Source organism: Balaenoptera borealis, assembly GCF_965194805.1.
Source record: "Balaenoptera borealis genome assembly, chromosome: 7".
Classification (NCBI taxonomy): domain Eukaryota; kingdom Metazoa; phylum Chordata; class Mammalia; order Artiodactyla; family Balaenopteridae; genus Balaenoptera; species Balaenoptera borealis.
This window is the reverse complement of record NC_138864.1, coordinates 49742398-49768649: the sequence shown is the minus strand read 5'-3', so window position 1 is coordinate 49768649 and position 26252 is coordinate 49742398. Positions and strand designations below refer to the sequence as shown.

Below are 26252 nucleotides of genomic sequence, written 5' to 3'. Positions count from 1 at the left end.
AAGTAGGGGTGAATGCATAAACACCAGCCCGAATCACAGTGGTAGAAAGTAGATCCCCATCAGTTTTAACAGTCATTCCCACTGTACTGAATACTACCACATTAACAACCCTGATAGTTTCCATTCTTGGACAATTTGATTTTGGACGTGACTTTCAAAACCAGTTTCAAGTGGAAACATTTTTTCTGAGTTGTTGTTCATCTGGAATTAAATGGACTTGCTTTGGGAATATTTATTGTAGAATTGGGATTTTTGTTATACATAGAAAAGTAAATATAAAAGTCATAATGGAATGACTTTTCCGTGTAGCACTTTACATTAAAGTTTGTGAAAAATAATTCTTTCTGTATTTAAAAACATAGGATATTTACCTTACCTATTAAGTTGAATCGAAGCTTTTCATTTAATAAACTTATAAAAGATGTTAGTTTGTGCACATCACAACTTATTTCCATTATAATTTTTTTTACACACTGAACAAATACTTAAAATTTTTTTTCCAGTTTTATTGAATTGTAGTTGATGTATAATGTTGTATTAGTTTAAGGTTATGACATATTGATTTGATATATGTACATATCAAGAAATGATTACCACAATAAGTTTAGTTAATATCCATCACCTGACATAGTTAGAATATTTTTCTGCTGATTCGAACTTTTAAGATCTACCATCTTAGCAACTTTCAAATACACAACTAAGTATTGTTGATGCACTATATATTTTTAATCTTTTTGAGTAATAAATTTTAAAGACTTTGTATTTATGATAAAATGAATGTTAATTGCACAGTATTAATAGGTATGAAAATAGAGCCATGAGAAAAGTGTTATAAAGGTGTTTGTATTTTCTCTTGTGTTTAGTGTACATTTTCTTTTGCATTTCAGAACTCTTGGATCTAAACAGAACATCAGTCTTTCATAGCCCTTTTGGATTTCTTGATCTCCAGACAATGCTGCTGGATGAATATCAAGAGAGACTCTTCGTGGGAGGCAAGGAACTTGTGTATTCCCTCAGCTTAGAACACATCAGCAGTGACTATAGAGAGGTATGGAAACAGCAAACTATATTTCAGGAGAGAAAGAAAAGGAGTAAGGGAGGTATCTTCTTGCGTGGGTGTTACTTGGATTAGATTTTTCATTGTCTTGGCCATTTAACATTCTGAGTGATAATATTACTGAAATAAATAAAATATTCATTAAAAATAAAATCATTTTGAGAAAAAGTTATAAATGATGGAGCATGAACTTTTCTAGCACACCACAGATCTCTGTGTCCCCAGAAGACTTCTGATTGGTGCACTGGACGTTTCTCTTGCCTGATGGCCCTTGTCACCACACCCAGTGTCCTGACACCTGGGTTTGGAATATGCTGATTTAAAGTGCCTTTAGCACTTACTACTCTAGAAATCCCAGCCTGAAGAAATACCGATGTGTGAACTCAGTATAGCTAACTCATATATTTCTGTTGGTAAGATCACTAATTCAGGTGGATGCTTTTTAAACCTGAAGGATTAAAGTATATTAAAATAGGTGAGCACCCAACTCTTCTGAGAAAGATTAACTGTAAGAAGAAAGATGGTTCTTATAACTCTGTGCTTATAGAGTTGAATTGAGCTAATATGTTTCCAGAAATATTGATATATCAACCTTATATAAAACATGCAGAAATTTTTATAGACCATAGGATATTTTTGGCATAAATGTATGTATTACATAATACATTTTCTTTATAATTTACTTATTTATTTTTATGTTTGTCGAAATGTACAGTGTCCATATTTTTTAAAGTCATTTTTTAAAAATGTATCATAAAAAGCAGCATACCTTCATCCCTGACAGTTCCTCATCTCTAGAGGAAATCATGTAAAACTCTCATTTCTTCTGGTTCTTACCTCTGTATGTCTAAATAACATTTGTGTACTGTTCTTTCTCGGTATCGTTAATTTTAGATAGTATCTGTTGACTTTCTGTAAAGGAAGATGAGGATTTTAGCTTTCTTTTCTTGCAGTACCGTAGCTAAAATATCTGCACTATTTCACCAGCAACCCCTACTCATCTGCCCAGTCATCTTCCCAATAGAGCTGTACCACAACTTTTAGCTAAGTAATAACTATTTATATTATTATAATTGGGAAAATGGATCACACTTCTTCCCGCCACCCTAGATGAAATATTTTCTCTTTGTTTCATTTGCTTAGATTACTTTTACTCATTTTTCACCAAACTTTCTACCAGAGTTCTTATACTCCTCTCAATATTGTAAACCATATGGCTTTCCAAATCAGTTTTTGGTTTTTAAACGAGATGCGTCCTTCCTGATTCTCTTGTCAGCCCAGAGTTGAACTTCACCATCATGGTGGAGCATCCCCTCAACCTCCCAGTCGTGTGATATTCTTTCATAGTTTAGTCTGACATTTTACTGAAACACACCTTCAATTAGCTTGCTGAAGAAAGATCCAAAGTAAAATTTTGAGGTTTTTTTTTAATGTTTAAATATAGTATTATTCAGACTCCACACAGAATTGGTAGATGAATGTAAAATTCTAGAATGAAAATCATTAGCTCTAGAATTTTGAGGATGGCGTTCCATTGTTTTCAGACTTCGAGTATAGCTGCAGAGAAGTGCGATACCATTCTAATTTCAAAATTTTATTTATAAGCTGTTTCCTGCCACCCTGTTCCCCTAATCCTGTCCTCATGCCCTTCTATGTTTTAACATTTTCTCAAATGTTCTTTAAGGTTTGATCTGTTTTTCATTCACTGTGTTGAGACACAGTGGGCCTTCTGCAGGGGAAAGCCTTGGCCTTCAGCTCTGGAAAATGTTCATTATGTCTTTGATGTTTTCCCTTCTTTTCATTTTCCTCCTGACTCTCTATCTGGGACTCCTATAAGGCAGAGTTTTGTTCTCAATTGTCTGGCCTGCTGTTTATTATACAGACGTTGAACGATTTCTCCTGATTTCACCCACACCCACCCCTTTTCCCATTTTCAGAGGAGTCCTAGACTTATAATTCCTGAGAATTTTTCAAGTCAGTTTTCATGAATCAGCTTGTTTATTGGCTCCCTTCACCTTGCAGGCATTTAGTTTTCAGCTTTTCTCGTGTGGAAAGCCAGTCAACACTTGTCCATATGTTGTAGAACTTCCAAAATGTTGCTAATATTTCTTTGGCATCTCCACTCAAGTTCTATTTGTCCTTTTTGCATTATGTCCTTTGGCTACTATTTTAGTTGCAGGATGAAGTGGAGACACATAATATGTTTAACTCTTTCCTTTTTTTTTCTATCATCCTTAATTTTATTTTCTCTACAGTTCTCAAAAGAGATGATTGCTCTCTCTCTCTCTCTCTCTCAATGTCTATCTAAAATATATATTATAAAATTGTATATGTATTTATATATATAAAACATAAATATACATTATTTGTATTATACACACACACATACATCATTTTTGGGGATTTTTTTATTGAAGTATTGTTGATATCCAATGTTTCAGATGCACAGCAAAGTGATTCAGTTATGTATATATGTATATACATATATATATTCTTTTTCAGATTCTTTTCCATTATAGGTTATTACAAGATATTGAATATAGTTCCCTCTGCTATACAGTAGGACTTTGTTGTTTATCAACTTAATATATAGTAGTTTATATCTGCTAATCCCAAACTCCTAATTTATCTCTCCCCCCACTGGCTTTCGCCTCTGGTAACCATAAGTTTGTTTTCTATGTCTGTGAGTCTATTTCTGTTTTGTAAATAAGTTCATTTGTGTCATATTTTAGTTTCCACATATAAGCGATATCATATGCTATTTGTCTTTCTCCGTCTGACTTCACTTAGTATAATAATCTCTAGGTCCATCCATGTTGCTACAAATGACATTATTTCATGAGTAATATTCCATTGTATATATATACTACGTCTTCTTTATCCATTTATCTGTTGATGGACATTTAGGTTGTTTCCATGTTTTGGCTATTGTAAATAGTGCTGATGTGAACATTGGGGGGCATATATCTTTTCAAATTCGAGTTTTCGTCTTTCCCAGGTATACACACATAAATCTTTAAGACCATCAATGACCTCTTTTTTCCAGACAAATTCAATGGATTTTCCTCTCCCTTTTATGGATGGTCATTTTCCTCTTAACTGTGGTGTTCACCACATGGCCCCCTTCTTTTTCTCTCGGGTAGATCATCTGCACACTCCAGTTCTTTGAAGGAATAGTTAAGCTAGGGGTGGTTAGAATGGGGGCCATAGAATAGTCTCTGTTATGGGATGATTTCCTCCCCCAACCCCCAATTCATATGTTGAAGCCCTAACTCCCAGTACCTGAGAATGTGACTTTAAAGATGTGATTAAGTTAAAATGAGGCAATTAGGGTAGGCCTAATCCAGTCTGACTGGTGTTCTTATAAAAAAGAGGAAATTTGGATACATTAGAGAGACATCAGGGATGTGTGCCCATAGAGGGAAGGCCATGTGAGGACACGGTGAGAAGGCAGACATCTGCAGGCCAAGGAGAGGCCTCAGAAGAAACCAGACGTGCCAACACCTTGAACTTGGACTTCTAGCCTCCAGAACTATGAGAAAAGAAATTTCTGTTATTTAAGCCAACCAGTCTGTAACATTTTGTTATAGCAGCCATAGAAAACTAATAAAATCTCCATATTAAAATTATAAGTATGTGAATATGGAAAGATCCTTCAAGGGATCCAACACCCAGAAGATTAAGAATCTTTGCATTAAGGAAGTAGTTCTTAAATTGCTGTCCTTGGATCTGGATCCTGTAACTCTCATGGAGTGGGTCCCTGAAATCTGCATTTATGACATGCTTTCTAGATGACTTTTATGTACACAAAATCTCATAACAGTTTTCCTGAGCCCTCATTTCCTATGTGGAACTAAGGCCAGGAGTTAGCAGCTTCCCACTTTAATGTGATTCTGCTTTAGAGTAGGGTAAATTGAATAACCTACTATCCTTCATTGGTTTGGCCTAATTGTACCCTAAGGCCTTTAATGCTAGAAAGACTGCTTTAATGGAGGAAATGACCTGTGAAGACTATATAAGGATAAGAAACCTGGAGAGTGATGAGTTTTTATGAACTGCATCTTAGGGAGCTAAATAGAATAGTATCTGGCCGTTGAAGCTTCAGGGTTCCATCCAGCAAGGATGTCACGGAAAGCAGCTATACAAATTATTAAATTGAATAACCTTGCTGCATTCAAGGGTAAATCCTTATTTTGTGGGACCTGAAGTATATACAGTTCGCTGGACCACTTCAGGAAATATAATTCAAACTTAAATTTCAAAATTGCTAACGCCCCTCCCAGGGCCACAAAAGGGCTGGGTAATCGCGAGGAATCCTGAGATGTAAGCTACATTAGCTCTGAGGTGACTTCACCCCACCTGTATTTGTTATTTTATACTTTTCTTGCCTATTTCCACAGAATGATTAGCAATAAAACTCCACATAGACGTTCTGCATTTATTTTCAGCAACAGCAGAGTTAGACAAGGTCTACTTCATAGACAGTCTGTTTAAAAAAAGTAGACTTAAGAATGAGAGTTGGTGCCTCAGTGCTGTCCAGGCTCTGAAGATGTGATGTTTCTGCTTCTTGGCCAGGCTCTCCTCCTGTCTTTCCTGGATCTTACTCCTTCAATTATTTACCTGTTATTATATTTTTAATCTCTCCTGCTTTATCTCTGGGTTTCTTAACCTCAATACTGTTGACATTTGGAATAAGTCTAGGTTGGAGCAGAGGGTGTCCTGTGCCATTGTAGGACGTTTAGCTGTATCCCTGGCTTCTATCCAATACACTCCAGTAGAATGCTTCCCCTGAGTCATGACAATCAAAAAGTTTCCAGACACTGTCAGATACCCCCTGGGAGGCAGAATTACCTCAGGTCAGACCACTGTGTCTAGCCCATCATTTTATAAGCAGGATAGAGACCTCTCATTTAAAAAGTCCTGCCGTAAATATATATCTACTTGGTGCTACCACATCCCTGCCTCTTCCCCTGGGATCAGTCACCTTGGAAGAGTAGCCAAAGCCCATTTTCCCCACTTTCTCACTTGCCATTTATTTCTTAGTTTTTAATATCTTTTAAAATGTAATATGTGATACATAAAAGATACAAATAACGTAAATATGTTAGAAAGCATAATAATAAAATAAATACATAGGAACTCACCACCCAACTCAAGAATGACAATATCACCATTCCCACTGCAGATGCAGCTACCTTTTGTTTCCTGCCTCTTTGCCTCCTCATGCCTCCTGCTGCCTAGAAGCAATTAACTATGCTGAATTTTGTTTATTTTTTTGTTTTGCATAAGTTTTAAAAATTATTTTATCATAACGAGTGTTTTCCTAAACAGTATATTGTTTAATGTTACTTCTTTTGAGCTGTGTAAAAGTGACGCACAATAGTACGTTGTCGTCTCCTGGGGTTGCTTTTTTGTTTTGTTTTATTCAGTATTAGTTATTAGAGTCAGTCGTGTTACTTGTAGCTCTACTCCCTTTGTAGGGATAGAAGAGTGAATTAGGAACACAAATTAGATTTCTAGGTTCAAATCCTGGCTCTGCATTTATAGCATTGGGTAAATTCCTTAATCCCTTTATGCTTTTACTTCCTCACTTGTTAAAGGGGACGTATGAGGCCTCTCCAAGGATGAAACTGAATTAATATATGCAAAGGACCAAGAACTGTGCTTGGCACACATGTATAAGCTATGTATAAGCTATCCGTAAGCTCCTATTGTTCACTTTGGTTTGTATGGAATATGTTGCATCATATGAAGCCATCAGACCGGTTAATCCTCACTCTCCCATCACCAGGGGTACTCCTCTGCCTGACTTCTTCTGCCTCCCTCCTTGTTAGTGAACGTACTCTTTCTCCTTTCATGAAACGCCATTTCATCTGCATACGCTCTGCATCCCAGTCTATTGACATTTCTCAAGGACTGGTTATCTTCTATCTTTTCTACATTATTGTTTTCTTTCTCACTACAAAATCAGCAACAAATAGAGCTTTGTATATGGGTTCTCAACTTTTCTATGTGTCATGGATCCATTTGGCAGTCTGATGAAGTCTATGCACCCTAAATGCATTAAATAAATATGTAGGATTACAAAGTAAAATATTGAAAAAAAGTTATTAAAATATAACTACATTGAAATACAACTATCATAATATAAAAATAACAATTTCTAATATGAAAACATGTAGCTTCTTTATTAATATTAAATAAGAAGTCTTAGCAATAGTTCTCATAAGTACCATAATTTCAAATTGATGGTGAGTGTTAATAATATTTTGAGATACCTGCAGCAACTCTTAGTTAATATTAAAATATTTGTTATTTATCTTGGTTATTAAGCCACAGATACTATTAATACTACTGAGGTTAGTTTTCTACATTTATAAGATAGAAAAGCTAAATTTCAGAGGTTAGTGCAAATAATAATGTAATTTTTTTTTCCAATCAAAGTTGGTACATTCCCTGAATTCTTTTTTCAGGCCCCAGTTAAGAACTCTTGCTCTACAATTTTCATCTTAGAAAGCATTTATTAAAATTTTGAGTAAAAATAAACATAAATTTCTCAGTTTAGCTGTGATAGGTCCTCAGGATCTACTCTTGTCTACCTTTTTAGTTTAATCTCCACTTGTTCACACCAATACATTGGCAATCGGAGCACTTCTTTTTGCACTTTTTTCTCCCAGCTTTATTGAGATACAATTGACATACAACACTGTGTATGTTTAAGGTGTATAACATGTTGATTTGATACACTTGTGTATTGCAAAATGACCACCACCACAGCTTTACCTAACACCTCTGTCACATCATGTGATTCTCATCTCTTTTTTGTAGTGAGAACATTTAAGATCTACTTTCTTAGCAACTTTCAAGATACTATACAGTATTAACTATAATCACCATGCTGCACTTTAGGTCCCCAGAGCTTATGTGTCTTATAACTAGACGTTTTTACCCTTTGATCAACATCTTCTCACTCCCCACCCATCTCCCCCCAATCCCGCCTCTGGTAACTACCATTCTACTCTTTGTTCCAATGGATTCAGCTTTTTTAGATTCCACATATAAGTGATACCATACAGTATTTGTCTTTCTCTGTCTGACTTATTTCACTTACCATAATGCCCTCAAGTTTTATTCATATCATTCTAAATGGCAGGATATCCTTCTTTCTCATGGCTGCATAATATTTCACCATGTGTATTTTTGTATGTATGTGTGTGTGTGTGTGTGTGTGTGTACATACCACATTTTTTTAAATCCATTCATCCCTTGATGGACAGAGGTTGTTTGCATATCTTGGCTACTGTGAATAATTCTGCAGTGAATATGGGTGTGCAGAATATCTCTTTGACATTCTGTTTTCATTTCCTTTGGATATATATATCCAGAAGTAGCATTGCTGGATCGTATGGTAGTTCTATTTTTAAATTTTTTGAGGAAACTCCATGTTGTTTTCTGTAGTAGCTGCACCAATTTACATTCCCACCAACAGTGCTCAAGGGTTCCATTTTCTTCGCATCCTTGCCAGCACTTGTTATCTTTTGATTTGTTTGATAATAGCCTTTCTAACCGGTGTGAGGTACTAGCTCATTGTGGTTTTGATTTTTATTTTCCTGATAAGTAGTGATGTCAGTCACCTCTATTTGCTCTTTAATGCTTCTTTATCCTTACATTTTCCTTCTTTGGACTAGCCTTCACACATACCCAACTTTTGCTTTTGTTGTTTTAACTATTTCCTTCCTCCTCTAAACCAGAATTGGAGAAGGTTCTCCCAGCCCTTCCTTATCCCTTGGTTTGATTTTGATTCCCATGTTGTATTAAAAGGGGCTGTTTACTTATCAGTGTACTTTGTCAGTTGGATCCTTAAGAGTAGGTACTAAGTTGTATTCATCTTTGAAGATGTAGGCATGCAAGGAATGTAGACACTAAAAAGATGAAGGTGTCTGTTTCTAATATTGACATCGTCCAATAAATCTGTTCTTTTCAGTGTCTGCCCTCTTGCAAATCCCATTGTACTTATTGTAGAACCACTTTCAAACTAATTTTGTCTGCCTTCCACTCTCTCCCTCCCCAAGCACCTACCCACTTCCCCACTGGCAAACAGGGTAAGGAGCCTGTTTACAGTATGGTAATAGTTTTTACTTTGGATGAACGTTAATAATACCTAAGGATCTTGTAAATGTCTATGCCTTGGCCTTTCCTCCAGAATAAAATGAGGAATAAGTAGTACTTTTTAAAATTCTCCGAGGTGATTGTAATGTACATTTAAAATTGTGATATACTAGAGTATTATATGTCCCTGCAAGCCCTAGGAAATACTATTCCTACATATAGGGCTAAATAAATAATTGTCTTATATATACAGTTGACCCTTGAACAACACAGGGGGTTAGGGGTGCTGACCCCCAAGAAGTTGAAAATCCAGGTAAAACTTTACAGTTGGCCCCCCATATCCACAGTTACATGTCCGCACATTTAACCAACCTCAGCGGATGGTGTAATACTGTAGTACATATTCACTGAAAAAAATCTGCATGTTAAGTGGACCCTCGCAGTTCAAACCCACATTGTTCAAGGATCAACTGTAATAATCAGAACTTATATCATGATACACACATAGGACTGATTTTTCCCATGCAATTTTGAGATAGTTAAGAACTTACCATTTAATAGATTTACTATATTAGTTTTTTTCGATACTGACTTTGCTTTATAAATTAATTCATAGCATTTCCCAGACTATGTAATGATACTTTCACACTGAAATTCTGCTTTCTTGTATCTAGATCACATTCCTAAAAAACCCTTGACCCTCACTCAAAAATGGAAAAGTCAACGCTGGTGGTAAATCATACTCTTCAGTGTAAAAATTCTACCCTTATTATTCCATTTGTTTTACCCCATATGAGAACCTCCTACCTGCCAAAGAAAGGTTTCTTCTGCTCTCTTAAAAAGTCTCTAAAATCCACAGATAATATGCGACTTAGATTAAACTCTGACTTCATCAGGAACTTTCTAAGAAATTTTTTTTAAAACACTTTTTTTTCTTTTCACCTTTCTCTAAAGGCTTTTGGTACAGAAAGGTTTGGACTGAGCTAGAGGAAATCATTATTTGGGTGAAGAAATTGAAGTATCTTGAGACTCTGATAATGTGACAATAGCAGGACGTTAGTATAGATCAGAAGACTTGGAAAGGGAAAGACAAACCTGTGCTGGTGGACACTTTTCACTTGATTTTCCTGTTTTCTTGTACAACCTACATCTGTATCTGTCTCTTGAAAAAAGCCATTTATTTATGATGAAGCCCCAAGGTCTCTAAAATGGGATAGGACTATAGCCACAAGAATTCAAAGCTATCCATGTTTAAATTGGCTTTTTTTTTTTTTTGGCCTCACTGCATGGCATGCAGGACTTCCCCGATCAGGGGTCAAACCCATGCCCCCTGCACTGGAAGCACAGTCTTAACTGCTGGACCACCAGGAAAGTCAAAAATCTTCCTCATTAAATTTCCTTTCACTCACTACTTAATTTTAAAATTATCATTTTGTATTGAGGAAGAACTTCCAATCTAGATCATTTGAAAAGGAACGTACATGTTTCTTGTCATATCCTCCACCCCCAATTTATTTATACTTAGCGCAATATCAAGATGTGGCCAAAAGAGATAATGAAAGTTTATTATGTTATTATTAAATTCTCTAGTTAGCAGCTGTACACTCAGCAATATTAAATGTTATTTATACATGATGCATAGTTGTTTGAACTTCAGTCTGGTGAAATTTAATTTGAGTTAAGTCTAAGGGGATTTAAATATATGCATGCAAAATTAATGAGTTAAGTTTTTTTAGCGTTAAACATGTAATTCATAAAAAACTAAATATGTATGTTAAAAATATGATCAAGAAAGGGAAGCAAAGGAATAAATACAAAACATCCTGGTATTTTGCTAGCATTTAAGGAGCATTTAAGAGTAATATTTACACAATTATTGAGTAATTCAAACAATTCTTGAAAAGAGGATTTAAAAAAACTTTTCCTGTGACTCTAAAATATTTCAATAATGTATGATAATATTTCAAAATGGTGAATAATAGTATTAATTAGTAAACCAAAACTAGTAATAATTTAAAAATTCCTCTAGATATTACACAAAGTAAAGTTTTTTCATATAGCACCTAAGAATTATTGAAAACATTTTTGTGCTGTTTTCCGTATTCCATGAGAAAAACTTATTTCCTTATTCATATTTATCAGGTTTATTTGTATTACCATAAAGAAACATTAGCCATGGTACCTTTATTTGTGTTTCTTTATTGGTTGAAAGTTTGTCTTTGTTCTTTCTGATCAACATTTCATTTCTAGAATGAGATATAATGGATCAACAGTTACATTTTTTTTTTTGAAATTTGACCAAAAGAGCCAACAAATTATTTTTTGTTTTATTTTAACTTATTTCCATTTGCAGATATTATAAGACCTTTTGAAAAGTAGCAGAATGTAATAGCAAAGAACACGTTTTATAGCCAGATTGCCTGAACTCCCGTATTTGGTCTAGCACTTAGGAGATGAGTGATCTTGGTCAGCTTATTCCATAACTCTATTTCTCAGTTTTTTCATCTGTAAAAGAGAGATAATCATAGTATTTATCTCACAGCTTTTATAAGACAATTTATTGACTTATTAGTTGCCTAGGCCAGTGCCTGAAACATAGTATTATCCAAATATTTGCTATCATGGTTATTATCTAAACAAGACATAGAATCAGCACATGATTCCTATGTGCTGCCATTTCTAACTGAGGTAGAAGAGTACTGCATATTTTTAGAGACGATTGAACTAAGTTCTAGAAACAGTCATGGAGATATGAAGTATGCAGAGATGAATAAAACAGTCCCTACCCTAAAATGCAATGGAGAAGATACATACATACACATCTGTCACAGGTAGCAAATTTGAATAGAACTTATAACACAGACCCAAATAAAATGCTAAGAAAGTATACAGAAGCTGGGAGTTGGGATTTCCTGGAGAAGACATAATTTAAAATTGGACTTTGAATTGTAGTTGGAATTTTGATTCACACAGATAGGTAGTGGGAACAGAGAGAGTACAGGGAAGAAGGTCAGAAATTTTAGAGCACTTTGAAATAATGACTTGGCTGAAGTAGATAGGTGAGGTGGGGGCATGTGGGTATCAACAGGGTAGAGTGAGAGTTAAAGATGGAAATGAGGTTTAGACCAGATCCTGAAGAATACTGACTGCTGTGCTGTGGAAACTTAATCTTCTAGGCAATGCAGGAGCCAGTGGGAGAGTCTAAATACGTGTATAACATAATCAGAATGGTAGTTCAGCATGATTGCTTTAGCGGCAGCATGTAGGGTAAATGGAAGGAAGAGGAGAATAGGGCCATGAGGCCAGTAAGTAGCAGTTAGAACTTAAAACCAAGTTCACTTGTCTCAGAAGCCTAAGGTCTTTCCACCACGCCACGGCGTTGAGAGCCAGGCTGCTGCTTTGGTGTGAATCCGTGTCTCCCGAGGTGGTCTTCAGTGTACTGTTAGCTCTGCCTCTTGTTATGAGGTGTCTCTTTCCTCTTGGTTCTTATTCCCTTTGCATGACTAGCATTTACCTTAGTAATGGTTAATAGACTAGTGGAACAGTTAGTGGTTGGTGACAGTAGTGGAGGAAAACCACTGACAAGTGCGAGAAGGAACTGTCTCCCCCTTGTTAACTTAACGGCAAAGTTGAGTGCCCCACGAGGCTCCGGTATTCAACCACAGGTGAGGGACTAGCTTGTCCGTCTTCTGTCGACGTAGCCCCTTGCAATCTGTGCACATTTGAGAAATACTGAGATTCCTGAAAAACCAATCAAAATTATTCTCAGGGAGGTAGCAATACTAGTATGAGGTATAAAATCTTCTCTCATTTTTTCATTTCATGAAGAAATCAAAAGTGGAAATGTTTGTTTATTTAAGCTATATTTTATAGGACTTCATAAAACATTCCATATTTAGTAATAAATATTCACTTTAACAAACTTTCACTCCTGGCTTTCTCTAAGTTTCTAAATTTCAGCTTTTTTTTTTCTAAAACTACTCTCACCACTATTATTTTAAGCTAAAGTTACACTACTTAATTTGGATATCTCTAAATATAACTGTCACTTCTGTTTGTAAAAATATTTATACTTTTCTCATTTACTCAACTTTACTGAATCCAAGGTGAAAAAAAATGCTTGAATTTTAGAATTTAATTTTTTTTAAGTGAGAGAAAGGCATTAAAATCTAATTTGCATATAAAATGGCAAATGGTATTTCACATTAATGATGGCAATTTAGTAAATTTCATCCATTAAAAAGGGCATACACAAGGCCAAAAATGTTTGTGTCATAATAATAGTGTTCTAACTCAAAAGCTTTGGATTATAAACATTTCAAGAACAAATCTTGCCTATAGTCCAAAAGATTATAATTCTGGTGTACAAACTAGTTGAATAATGACAGCCATTGTAATTAAGTATAAAAGCATAAGCAGTAAGGATAACATGTGTCAGGTTAAAGCTACCATTTATAAACCATTAGGCCTCTTTTAATGTGTTATACTCAATCTATTTTCTTGATTTTAATGACATTTATAGGACCTTTAATTAAAATATACCTTGATGGACACTGGTACTATATATAGATATAAACTATATAAAGAAAAGCTAAAATATAAACAAACATTTTTCATTAGAATAAGAGAATTAGGAAGAGAATATTAGATGAAGTTATAATAGTGTTTTAATCACTTAAATGTATTCCAAGGAAGAGAGACTTATATTACCTGGATCATTTTATTTAATTTTTTTCAATAAAAAAGGAAATAATGTTTTTTAGACAGTTAAATTATTGCTTCTTTGTTCGTTTGTTTTTGCTCTCCAAAATCTCTGAGTGTCCTAACATCTTCTAACAATAGAACTGTTAAATTCTTAATCCTGGTATAATTAGGAGACTCAATAGGGAGTCCGGGAAAGAATTATTTTATTTTTCTCCTTTGAGATATGCAAGAATAGTAAATGGCCTGTTAAAGTGCATTGGAACAATTAAATTATATTATAGGAGTATTGTGATGAAAGGATGTGTATTTAACCTTCTGCTTTTTGTACCTTTCTCGGTGCAGAGAATTTGGAAATGTCATTACACCCTGTTGCTTAACTGCCTTTAAAAATGTTTTATGCAGAACAAATAGCTTAATTTTATGGGTTTTTGTTGATGCTATACTCTGGAGCAGAACCAAAAGGCATCCTTACTGCCAAAACAAATGAGGAAAATCATTTCCCTTACTGTATTGGCAGAACATTTGTACATGATGGCTTTAAAATAACTTTTGATTTCCAGTGAGATCATTCTCTTATCTTTTCTCACCTGAGTGGACCTTTGAATGCAGTCCTGAGCCTGTTAAATTTTGTTAAAAAAAAAAAAAAAAAAAGAAATCAAAGCAAACTAATGTATAAACAACAACAAAAACAAAACTTGAATAAATATATAATTACATTGTTCATTTGGAGAGTTCCCCTGTGTTGCACTTTAGTGGTGAGTGTTCATAATTTAATCTTCTATCTCCCTCCCTTCCATGGACCCAGAGTGATCTGGTTAACACCCTTTTCTCTGCCCTCAGAAATCCTGCCAGTCTTTCAAACTTGCTAAATCCTGCAGGATTTCCTCCCTGATTAAACTGGAAAGTGTTACTTGTCTCATTTATTTGACACTGCTTGCAGCATTTTCATGTCAGTGAATCTATATCTCAAACTTTACTGTAGGATCCTTTACTGAATTGACTTTTTGAAGAATGTGATAAAGAAATGTTGACTGATACAAGTCTGCCAAGAGACGATGAATGAGCAGTGATTGTATTTAAGACCTTGTGCCAGGTAGGCATTTTAGGGCTGCGGAAATAAGTCACTGCCTTGCCCTCTTATAACTTATAGCCCTAATAAGAGAGCTAAAGTTGAGTACACATATCATTATAGTCATAGGTAGAAAAAGTAAGAAAAACAATATAGAGGATCAAAGGAGGGAGAAATACTATCTGTTGAGAAAGTTAATCAGGAAACGTCTTCTAAGACGTGCCTGAAATAATGATTTCATTATTCCTAGAGCAACTGCCACTATTAGGTTTGCTGCTGGAAACAACACATGTTCTGGCAATCCTAGAAAAGCCATGTATTGTCTTCGCCACCACATAATATATGACCTTTTGTTTGTGCAAGAACTGTGAAGGGTCTGAAATTTTACCTTGCTTTTAAGACAACAGGTTGGCCTGTCATAGTTTCATTGATGCTGGCAGAAGACAACGCCCGGGCTAGAGACAGCACTCTGTCACTCACAGCACAGCAGGCAGCATGAGCCTCGTGTTTCCATCTTGTCTTTTCCTCCTCAAGTCCCACAGGGGATGCGCAAAGCAGCCTAAGTAGACGCTGTACACACAGTGAATTTGTGTCATACCCGCTTTACCAACCTCCAGCTCAGAAAACTCCCAGTCTCACCAGGGATTTGCTAGCAAAGCTGTCCAACCTTTGCCCAGAGGGGGACATTATCTTTATTATCCCCGTCAGGAAACAAATCTATTTGCCCTGAAGGGAGATTCTATCTCTGTCTTCCAAGGCTCTTTGAAAAGATAATGTGGAACAAAAGCTGTCAATAAAGTATAGGAATCCTCTAGAGAATTGCTCCCCAGACAATATGTTCAAATAGTCCCTGAAATAATCCTTATGAAGCAATGATTGAGGAGAATGAGGTAATACATTGAGGTTGTTCTATTGTCTGGATACTATTTCAACGTTGAAAAGCTGAACTTTGGTATATTTTTCCAAGGAATTGGTTATCTAATACTTTGAAATTGTAGAAGTACAGTTTAAAGAAGTCACCGTTTTACATAATGATGAAAAATGAATAAAAAAGGATGCTAATATTCTAAGAAGAAAAGCCCTGCATCTCATAAATTAAAGGTGTTAAGAATATAAAAGCATTATTCTGCTCTACCGATGAGGTATTCTCCGATTTATTCATGTCAATAAGCAAATTAGTCATGAAAATCTTTCCAGTGATGGATGATTCTAAAATGAATTTGTATTTTGAATTTGTATTTACACACACATATACATTCTAGCATATCCTTTTGAATAATTTATGCATCCACAGTAAAATTATAATTCCAAAACCAAATTGAAGCTCAAATTAGAATGAGTTTTAGAAATCATCTGAGAAAACCTACTGCTCAGTGCCTGAATTTTTTCCAAAATAAAGGATCAGTGAAGTTTATAAATTCTACAGCTTCACTTCCAGGATCCTATTGTCTAGTGGTGTTGGTAACCTACCTCAGGCTGATGTTAAGCCTGCAGTTGAACCTGACATTGTCTTATTTATGTGATATCTTTCCTGAATCATATGTGATCCACTGATAGATCTACTGCTATAATGAAGAACATTGATTCTAGGGTATTCTATGTGTGCTTTGGACTTTTTAGTTGGTTTTCTTTTATAGCTCTACTTTTTTCCTTTTGTCTTTTTTCTATGTGGTAACATAACAAAAAGCGCTTGTGTTTTTATTTAAAAGTTTATATACTGTACTATGAAAACAAAGGAACACATGAATGCTGAATATTGTTAGTAAGAAACTTTAGGGGGCTCATTACACTAATAATAACATCAAAATAATGTCATATACCTATAGTTCAAACCATAGAGTGCTTACTCCCATGATAATAAATTTAGTCATAAAAGGATCATCATAATCAAATGCTATTGACACCACTTTTATAAATCCCCAATATTTTTCATGTATCGGGGCCTGGATTTGACTGCGTAATGTGTGAGTTAAGTGAAAAACCTCTTCCCCATCTAGCATATAAATGCCTAACCTGATATTGTATGGGACACAGCGTTTTTAAAAATCTTAAATTTTGACCATATTTGGGATTCAAACATGTATATCAGATTTCAAAAACTAAAATGCCTACAGGGGCCACTCAGGTAAAAGAAAAGTCTGAAGAGAATCAGAGAGTGCCTGTCCCATTGAAAGAAGACTTCAGACTCAACTCCAGAAGAATGGTGCCACATAGGAAGGCATGCCTGTTGCTCGCCTTTTAGATTTTTCTAGAGACACCAGAAATCTAGATTTTTATGCAAAATTTCTCACTTTTGAATATTGGGCAGTAATTTAAAAATAATTAAACAGTCCTCACTAAATAAAAATATCTTCAATCAGCAGCATCTAGTATGTAGTTCAATAACCAGAAAGTCCTTCCAGACTAGCAGAGCACAGGGATAGGATGGTGGTGGGTGGAAGGAGGGGAGACATCATTGAGAGATAATAGAGACCTTTAGGGAACAAACTGCCTTAGATAAGAAGACAGTTTGTCTTATTGGCACAGGTGGAGCAATATAGTCTAATATATATGACCATTGATACCGGGTAGTAGGATGCCATACCTGAGCTCTTCTTAATCCAGGACCTGAGGCTCTTAAGCATCCTGAGGAGGAAAAGGCTATTTTTAGAAATATTAATAATATCTTAAGAGACCCAGTCTACTCTACTGGGAAATTTCTACTCATTCACCAAAATGTTCACTTGAGAGTGGAAGATGATTGCCTACAAAAAGAAGGGAGCCAAAGAAATGTCCACGTAGCCTGGCTCAAAGCAGCCGTAGAGGCAGGAGAGGAAGAGAGAACATCTTAGGAGTCCTGTACACCAGGGCATGTGGATCCAAGGCACAGGCCTTTGGAGGCTATGAACAAAAAACTATAGGGGGTTCTGGTGAAAGTCAGCATCGCTCAAAATAGAATTCATCATCGCTGACCAGCAGAGCCTGTGAAGATGATACATTAGCATGAGAAGGTGATCCCATGGAATTCAGAAGGAGACACAAGAAAGGGAACCGATTGAGCTCTTTCAGTCGGGGGAGGGGGAGTGATTGATCCAGCAGGTGAGGGGAAGAGCTATTAACCGGGAGGCTTTTAGGTCTTGAGGCACAGGAAACATTTGAGAACTTACCAGTTGCTACAGTTACTTAAGGGAATTGTATACCTTGGTTCCCATCCATAGATCTGCACTGTAGAGTTGGACAGAGAAATATGCATTTTTTTAAAAAGAAGCTCCCAAATAATACTTAGGTAAAGTTCTGGTAAGGATTAAATTAAATGTTGAATCTGAAGTGCTCAGTACAAAAGTTAGAAAGCTGATAATGCCACGTGTCAGTGAGGATTGCTGGTAGAGTATAAACATGTCACCATTCTGGAGAGCAACCTGACACTACAGTAAAAGATTAAATGTATGCTTCGCTAAGACCCAGTAATTCTGCTCCTGGTTATACATACCAGTGGTATTCTTATATAGATCCCAGAGGGACGTGTACAAAGATGTGCTGCTGCTTTTGGGGGGGGGGGGGGAGTGGTTCTTGTCAATAAAGTACTTTATTAATACAAAACAGACTATTGTGGTAAGAAGCCTTTTCCCGCAGTAGCTTATACACCGTCACTTCTGGTGTAGTCACTGCAACTGAAATGAGCTGTTCATGGAGATCATAAACATTAAAATGATTCCTCTAGGTTTTATTGGGAGAAGATGTGCAGATGTTTGCTGTGGTGGAGATTTGGAGACAATTTGGGTGTCCTCACTGGGAGAGTAGAAGAGGGAATATGGGGGATCCATTCCCCAAATATTACAAAGCAGTTAGAAACAACAGACTGTATGTATACATAGGGCTTTGTATAGGGGTCTTCAAAACCCAGTTCTTAGTATAAAAGATGAGAAAGACTTTACATAAATTAAAATATACCATTTACATAAATTAAAAAATGCACAAAAAGCAATATAGACTTTATAAGAACATATGCAAACAACAAAAAAACTGTTAGTGTTCCCAGGAACAATTTACAGTGATTGCCTCCTGGAGGGATGCAGGGAGAAGATGGAGGGGGGAAGGGAAGGAAATAAATAGGTAATTAAAATAAGAGAGGGACCTTTTAAGACCAGTGATAATAATGAGCCCTCAGTTGCATAGTATAACAAACTCAAACCTCTGCACATGAGTTTATAAAGTAAAAGAAAGAAAAACTAAAAGTTCTTGCCACGCTATCTGGCACATGGTATGATTAATCTATCATTTAAGCAAAAAGAGAACAGAAACAGTCTGAGAAAAGAAAAGGATAGAGAAAACAATTTCATTCCAAAAAAAAAAAAAACAGCAGTTCACGGTTAAACATTTGTGGAATTAGATTTTAAAAGTACTGAATGATTTCTGCCTGTGGTCCCAGCAAAGTGCTAGGCACTATTTGAGATGAAAAAGAGGTATTTGATATATTCTCTCTTCAATGAAGAAACCAACAAATTTGAAATACAATGAAAATTTCCTGAAATCCAGTGGGAAACTGGTAGAGTTAAATAATGTTTTAAAAATAATCAAAGATGTTTGTGGTGTATTATGAAGTGATACATTATAAACAAAGGATGAATTATAAATTCATTCATTATAAATCCTTTCATTCTTTTGTGCACAAATGTTATTGAGAGTCCACCACACCAGGTTCAGTGCTAGGTGGTAAAAATGCAAAGGGAACTCAAAGAGGTTCCTGGCCTTTGGGGGGCAGACAAGTTCAGGAGAAAGATTGGACAGCAGAGGTTACAGCAGGTTAAATGCAGAGCAGTGCTGGTTGAAGTATGGGTGGCCTCTAAAGGCCTGAGACTTGAGATGAGCCTTCAGAAAGGTTAAAAAAAATAATAAAGTTTAGCATAAAATAAAAGCTGAAAGATAAGTGTCTTAATTTGGCAAATAATGCCATAAAGAAGATAAAGTCTTGCTTGATCTTCTCAAAGAACGAAGTAGAACCAACAAAAATAGAACAAAATAAAATGTATTGAATTGCAGAAAAAAAATGAAATGGTTTTTCAGTGTGGTTTATTTTTATATGCAGTTGCATAACAGTCCATTACCTTTTATTCCAGATACACTGGCCAAGCACAGCAGTAAAAACAGAAGAATGCATAATGAAAGGAAAAGATGCCGTGAGTATTTTTTTTTTTTAATTGGGGTTTTTTGTTTTTTTTTTAAACTTTTGGGTTTTATTTATTTATTTATTTATTTATTTATGGCTGTGTTGGGTCTTCGTTTCTGTGCGAGGGTTTTCTCTAGTTGTGGCAAGTGGGGGCCACTCTTCATCGCGGTGCGCAGGCCTTTCATTATCGCGGCCTCTCTTGTTGCGGAGCACAGGCTCCAGAAGCGCAGGCTCAGTAATTGTGGCTCACGGGCCCAGTTGCTCCGCGGCATGTGGGATCTTCCCAGGCCAGGGCTCGAACCCGTGTCCCCTGCATTGGTAGGCAGATTCTCAACCACTGCGCCACCAGGGAAGCCCCCGTGAGTATTATTCATTGTAAATTAAACAAATCATCAGTTATAGTCATGGTCAGTGACAAAGGACTGAATCTCTAACCTTTTATTTGCTCCTAAAAAGCATATATGCAATTCATTTCAAGAATAAATATCTATCTATAGATATATATTGATATATACATATATATATCAATATATATGCACACATACATACATGTATATACACACATGTATACACACGCACATATGATATATACATATACATTTTCTATATATGTAATTACTTAAAAATTAATTTCAGTGTAGAGGTAGAGTAGGGCACCAAGATACCATCTAGATCTTGGTTTTATTTTGTCTTATAATATTTTAATCAACTCAGATTTATAAATTCCTTCTAGTCAGGCTTATCTCCTATGTATTGGGGAGAAAAATAATTTCAGGTAATTTCTTAATTTGAGGAAAACCTAAGCACCGTCTTTGTGAGATTTCGTCTCACCCTGATTAGTAAATTAGAAACAAATGAAGAAACTAAAGGAGAAAAAACAAAAAACTTGAACGAAGATGGCAAAGGCAATAAACATGCTTTATATATGCCACATGTTTTGAGGATGTCTCCTACTGAAAGAATCAATATTCCATCTCTCCATAACTTCCCTGCAGCGTGTGAGAGGGAAGAGGTGGTCCAGCTGCAGCAACCCTGCCATAGTTGCTAACGCACGAGTACGCGGGTGAAAGGACTTTTCACATGCTAGGAGTAGCTGGCCAATGACACAATTCACAGCTTTGGAGGAAGGCATGCACAGCTCCTTTTGAAAGTTAACTCATCCTTTTTTTCAGTAAGAAAAAAAAAAATACCATGTAGAAATCTAACACACATTATACCAACTCCTGATTCTTGCAGCAACTGGGTAACAGCCAAGGGATGAGTCAAGACATCCTTGCTGCCTTAGTCTACGGCGTGATGCTGACTAATTGAACACATTCAGAGGCTGTGTCAATCTAAGCCCCCCCGAGCCAAAATGTGGTCTAATTGGCTTCCTCAAGATGTGACAGTTTCAAGAGATGAGAAGCAGGTGCTTATAGCAATATGAAAATAGGATATTAGATTTTCCCAACTATATGGGTCATATACAGACTAGGATGCTGCATGAAGGGGAAATTAAAGGAATAAGTCTGTGTGCTCCCAGATAATCGGTTCAGTAGTGTGTTACTTGTTTTCACCAAGGGAATGCTATATTCTGAATCACTTACGGTGAGATAGTTCTGCTGGCTTTTTCATCCTAATACTGTTACATGAGAGAATTTAAAAGTCAGAATCTGACCTTATAAAACATAGTATGTACTGACTATTGCATGTACTAATGTCAAAGTGATATTTAGCAATAAAAGGGTTTAGTATTTCTCTCATAATTTAAATGAACTAGCAGTACCTGATTTGCCAACAAGGTATTTGCTAAAATTAATTTAGTCAAGTTTGTCTGAAGTAATTTTAAACTTTTTTTCATTCAGCATACTCACCTAATGACTGATCTATTAAAACTTTGTTACACATGGAGTGTGTATCAGGTACTGGGTTTGATTAGCTACAGAATACAAAGATGTGTAAAATCAAGATTCTGTCCGTGATAAGATTACAGTTGAATCCCATTATGGGCAAACTAGAGCTCTGGGGCCGAATGTGACCTGCCATAAATGAAGTTTTGTCGGAACACTTCCATATACATTCATTTTTCTGTTGTCAACGGCTGCTTTTATGCTATAGCTGCAGAAGTAAATAGTTGCAGCAGAGACCAGATGGCCCATCAAACTAATTCTATTTACTCTCTGGTCCTTTATAGGAAAAGTTTGCGTATCTCAGGACTGTAATCTTATAGTAATAGGTATAAAACATTATTTTTATCAGTTAGCTTTCTATCTGTTTACTTAAAAATTCTCTATGAAAGCACCTTATATGAATTTATGAGTTTGAAGATATAAGACTTATTTTGTTGTTATCCCAAACATCAAAACTCTGTAGTGCCCTAAGGTCTGCATATGTTCCCTTAAGTGTAATGAAGCTTTTTCTAGTTATTTGTTTTCTAACTTTCTGCTGATTCATTGTTTATATGAAATTTAAAAACATAACAGGTTTGGGAAGAATTTAATTATTTAGTGAAACATATTGCCATGTAAATCTTTATACCTGGATAAATTTCTGAACAGTGCTTTTTTTAAATTCCTCGTGTACTAGAATACATGAAAATGATACACTCGCATTATTAAATGTAATTCATACATCGCTGTATTGGTCACCTCCGTCTCTTCTTCCACTGGTCCTTGTCTTCTTTTCATCTGCCCCCTTTGCCTTCTCTAACCAAGCAAGGATTATACATGAGATTTCTAGGGCTCGGAAAAGCAAAAATCAAAAAAGAACTAAATATGTTCATTACACTAACCAATTTCTTTTTTTTTTCCCGTGTTTTAGAGTGAGTGTGCAAATTATGTTCGGGTTTTGCATCACTATAATAGGACGCACCTTCTGACCTGCGGTACTGGAGCTTTTGACCCACTTTGTGCCTTCATCAGAGTTGGATACCATTTAGAGGTATGATGATTTCATTCATTGCTCTCAATGAATTATCAAAAGTAATGCTTAAAAGAACTTTGTTTTAAAAGAAAGGTTGTGGCATTTCTTCCTACAAAAGAGAAAAGCATTTGTGATCTTCTGATTAAGCTTTCTTGAGTCAGATAAACGATCTCTCTGGGCCTTTAAAATTCTTGCCATCTTCAAAATCTGTGAACCAATTAATTCTTTATGTATTCATTCACTGAAGAATTTCATTTACTTAATTTGTCTGCTTAAAAATATTTCTTAATATCAAACTGTGTTCCCTGTTGTCTTCTTATATAAAATTTTATTGGTGTAAGTGCCAAACTAGAATGAATATATATATATATGAACATATATATACAAGCATATATGAAAATAAATTTATATAAATAAAATTACTACATACAGTATTTTTTAAAAGACATGCAAAGGCTTGTTGATCCTGTAATGACTCCTTTTCTTGGCCAGGTGAGGTGGGGGAGGTAGAGTTGGGCTGGGGGAGATTGCAAACTGACTTAAGATAAACTTTACTTGATGAGAGCTACACATGTCCTCCCCCGAGACCCCACCACTAGGTGGTATGGTATCCTGAAAGCAAATCCCAGCTGAATTCTGCCACATACACCACATTATATTTACTAGCAACTAGGCTTGACATTCAGTCATATAAGTGGTTTCAACAAACTGGGTAAACTCTCAGCTTTGGTTTATTTAGGCGCATTTTCAAGCACCTTACATCACAGTTTCACTGTGAATAAGCCTACTAAACAATATACTGATGTCAGGATCTGTTGCCTTCCCTTGTGGTCAGAAGGCAGAATCCTGCATCAAGATGGGACACAGATAAAGCAGAGCTCTGGATGATCTGTAGTTAAGCAGCAGACTCTCTCGCTCTTTTTTCTTTTTTTAATTCAAGTATAGTTGATTTACAGTGTTGTGCCAGTCTCTGCTGTGCAGCAAAGTGACTCAGTTATACACATGTAAACATTCTTTTTTTTAATATTCTTTTCCATTGTGGTTTATCACAGGATATTGAATATAGTTCCCTGTGGTATACAGTAGGACCTTGTCGTTTATCCGTCCTGTATAGAATAGCTTACATCTGCTACTCCCTTGATTCTTGGACCCCATTTATGAAAGGGCAGCGGTGACTATAAAATATTTTCACCCACCACATATGAAGAGCAACATTCATTTCACTAGTGAAAAATTATTTCTGATATTCCTGATACTAGTTAACATGCAGGTGCACACATAATTAGCAGTATCTGAAATGTTCACTCTAGCTGCCTTTGGAGAGTGCCCCTGATTGAGGCACTTCAGCTGTTTAAGCATCCTTATAGGCAGGATTTTTGATTAGCATATTTTAAATGTTAACTAACCACCCCTAGTTGTAGATGAAAGTTAAGTAGCATACACAAACACATCACAGTGTATTTACTAAATTATTTTAAAGAAACAATGCAGGTAATATAGTAGGAGAACATTAGAAGGCAAGTAAGTCCAGTGCAAAGTCAGAATATTTACATATATACAAAGTATACATATGTATATACATATGCATATGTACATATGTGTATACAAACACACAGGTATACATAAATACAAAGTCAGAATATATACAATTTGTGATGCAGATTTATTGGTGACAGATCCTCTCAGTTTTCATTAATCTGAAAACGCCTTCATTTCATCTTTATTTTTGAAGGATATTTTCCCTGGATATAGAATTCTGGGTTAACATTTTTTTTTCTTTAAGCGTCTCAGAAATGCCTTATTGTTGTCTAATCTCTTTCTCATGTAGATTTAGGTTTCATTCATGCTGGTATTATCCTGTTTGTAACTGTTTTATCTTTCAAGATTTTCTCTTTATCTTTGGTTTGCAGTAGTTTCTCTATACTGTGCCTATGTGTGTGTGGTGGCAGTGTTGGAGAGATTGATATTTATATTTCTTGGGATACTAAGATTTTTGGATACAGAGTATATGTTTTACACCAAATTTTTGGCCATTGTTTTTTCCAAATAATATCTCTTTCTCATTCTTTCTCTCCTCTCCTTCAGGGACTCATAGACAGATAGACAGACAGACAGATTGACTTTTGGGCATTGTCCCACAGGTCACCGTGATTCTGTTCATTCTTATTCAATCTTTGTTTCCTCTGTTTTTCAAGTTGGATAAATACCTTTGATTTATTTTCCCTTTCTTCTGACATCTCCCGTATGCTGTTAAGCCCACTCCATTAATGGTCCATCATGTAAATATTGTACTTTGCAGTTCTAGAACTTTCATTTTGTATATTTTCCATTTCTATCCTGAGTGCTCCCCCATATTTTTATTTATTATGACTCTCTTTTCCTTTAAACTTTTGAACATATATTTTAATAGCAGTTTTAAAATCCCTGTGTGCTAATTTTAACATGTGGGTTACTTTAGGTTTGCATTGACTGTTTTTTCTCTTGACGATGCATCATATTTTCTTGTTTCTTTGCATGTCTAGTAATTTTTATTTTGTACTGGACACTGTAGATTATATACTTTAATTCTTGATTCTGAGCTCTGTTACCTTTGAAGAGAGTCTGTTTTTATTCTAGCAGACAGTTTACTTGGCTGGACTCACACTCAAAACTACCTTGCGGGGCTTCCCTGGTGGCGCAGTGGTTGAGAATCTGCCTGCCAATGCAGGGGACACGGATTCGAGCCCTGGTCTGGGAGGATCCCACATGCCGCGGAGCAACTGGGCCCGTGAGCCACAATTACTGAGCCTGCGCGTCTGGAGTCTGTGCTCCACAACAAGAGAGGCCGCGACAGTGAGAGGCCCGCGCACCGCGATGAAGAGTGGCCCCGCTTGCCACAACTAGAGAAAGCCCTCGCACAGAAACGAAGACCCAACACAGCCATAAATAAAAATAAAAATTAAAAAAAAAAAAAAAAAAAAAACTACCTTGCAATGGGCAGCATCCACGCATCTCTTTTAACTTTCCAGCCACTGCTTTTCAGGGTCTGCTTGCTCATGCAGTTCAGGGGTCAGCTAAGGACTTGGGAAAGAGTATAGACACAGATCTCAGGGCGCCTCCTTCAGTTTCTGGATATGCCTTCTCACTTTTAAATTGATCTGATACCTTAAATTTCTGCCCTATGCCTTTCCAAGCTAGAAGGTCTCTGGCTTTCTGCTTGAGTTCTAGCCATTCCTCCCCACGTGAATTAGGACATTCCTTGAGTGAAAAACTCTCCAGTTGTCTGC

At 36.0% G+C, this 26252-nt stretch overlaps 1 protein-coding gene across 3 annotated transcripts in view; it reads left to right on the top strand.

The window, feature by feature from the left end:
- SEMA3E (semaphorin 3E) overlaps positions 1-26252 on the top strand; it is a 269360-nt gene that overhangs the window by 154007 nt on the left and 89101 nt on the right. For all 3 annotated transcript variants that reach the window (XM_082398304.1, XM_082398306.1, XM_082398305.1), the window contains exons 2-4: positions 888-1048; positions 20036-20095; positions 22885-23004. In XM_082398304.1, the coding sequence (XP_082254430.1) occupies positions 888-1048; positions 20036-20095; positions 22885-23004 (341 nt within the window). The remainder of the gene's footprint in view (positions 1-887; positions 1049-20035; positions 20096-22884; positions 23005-26252) is intronic.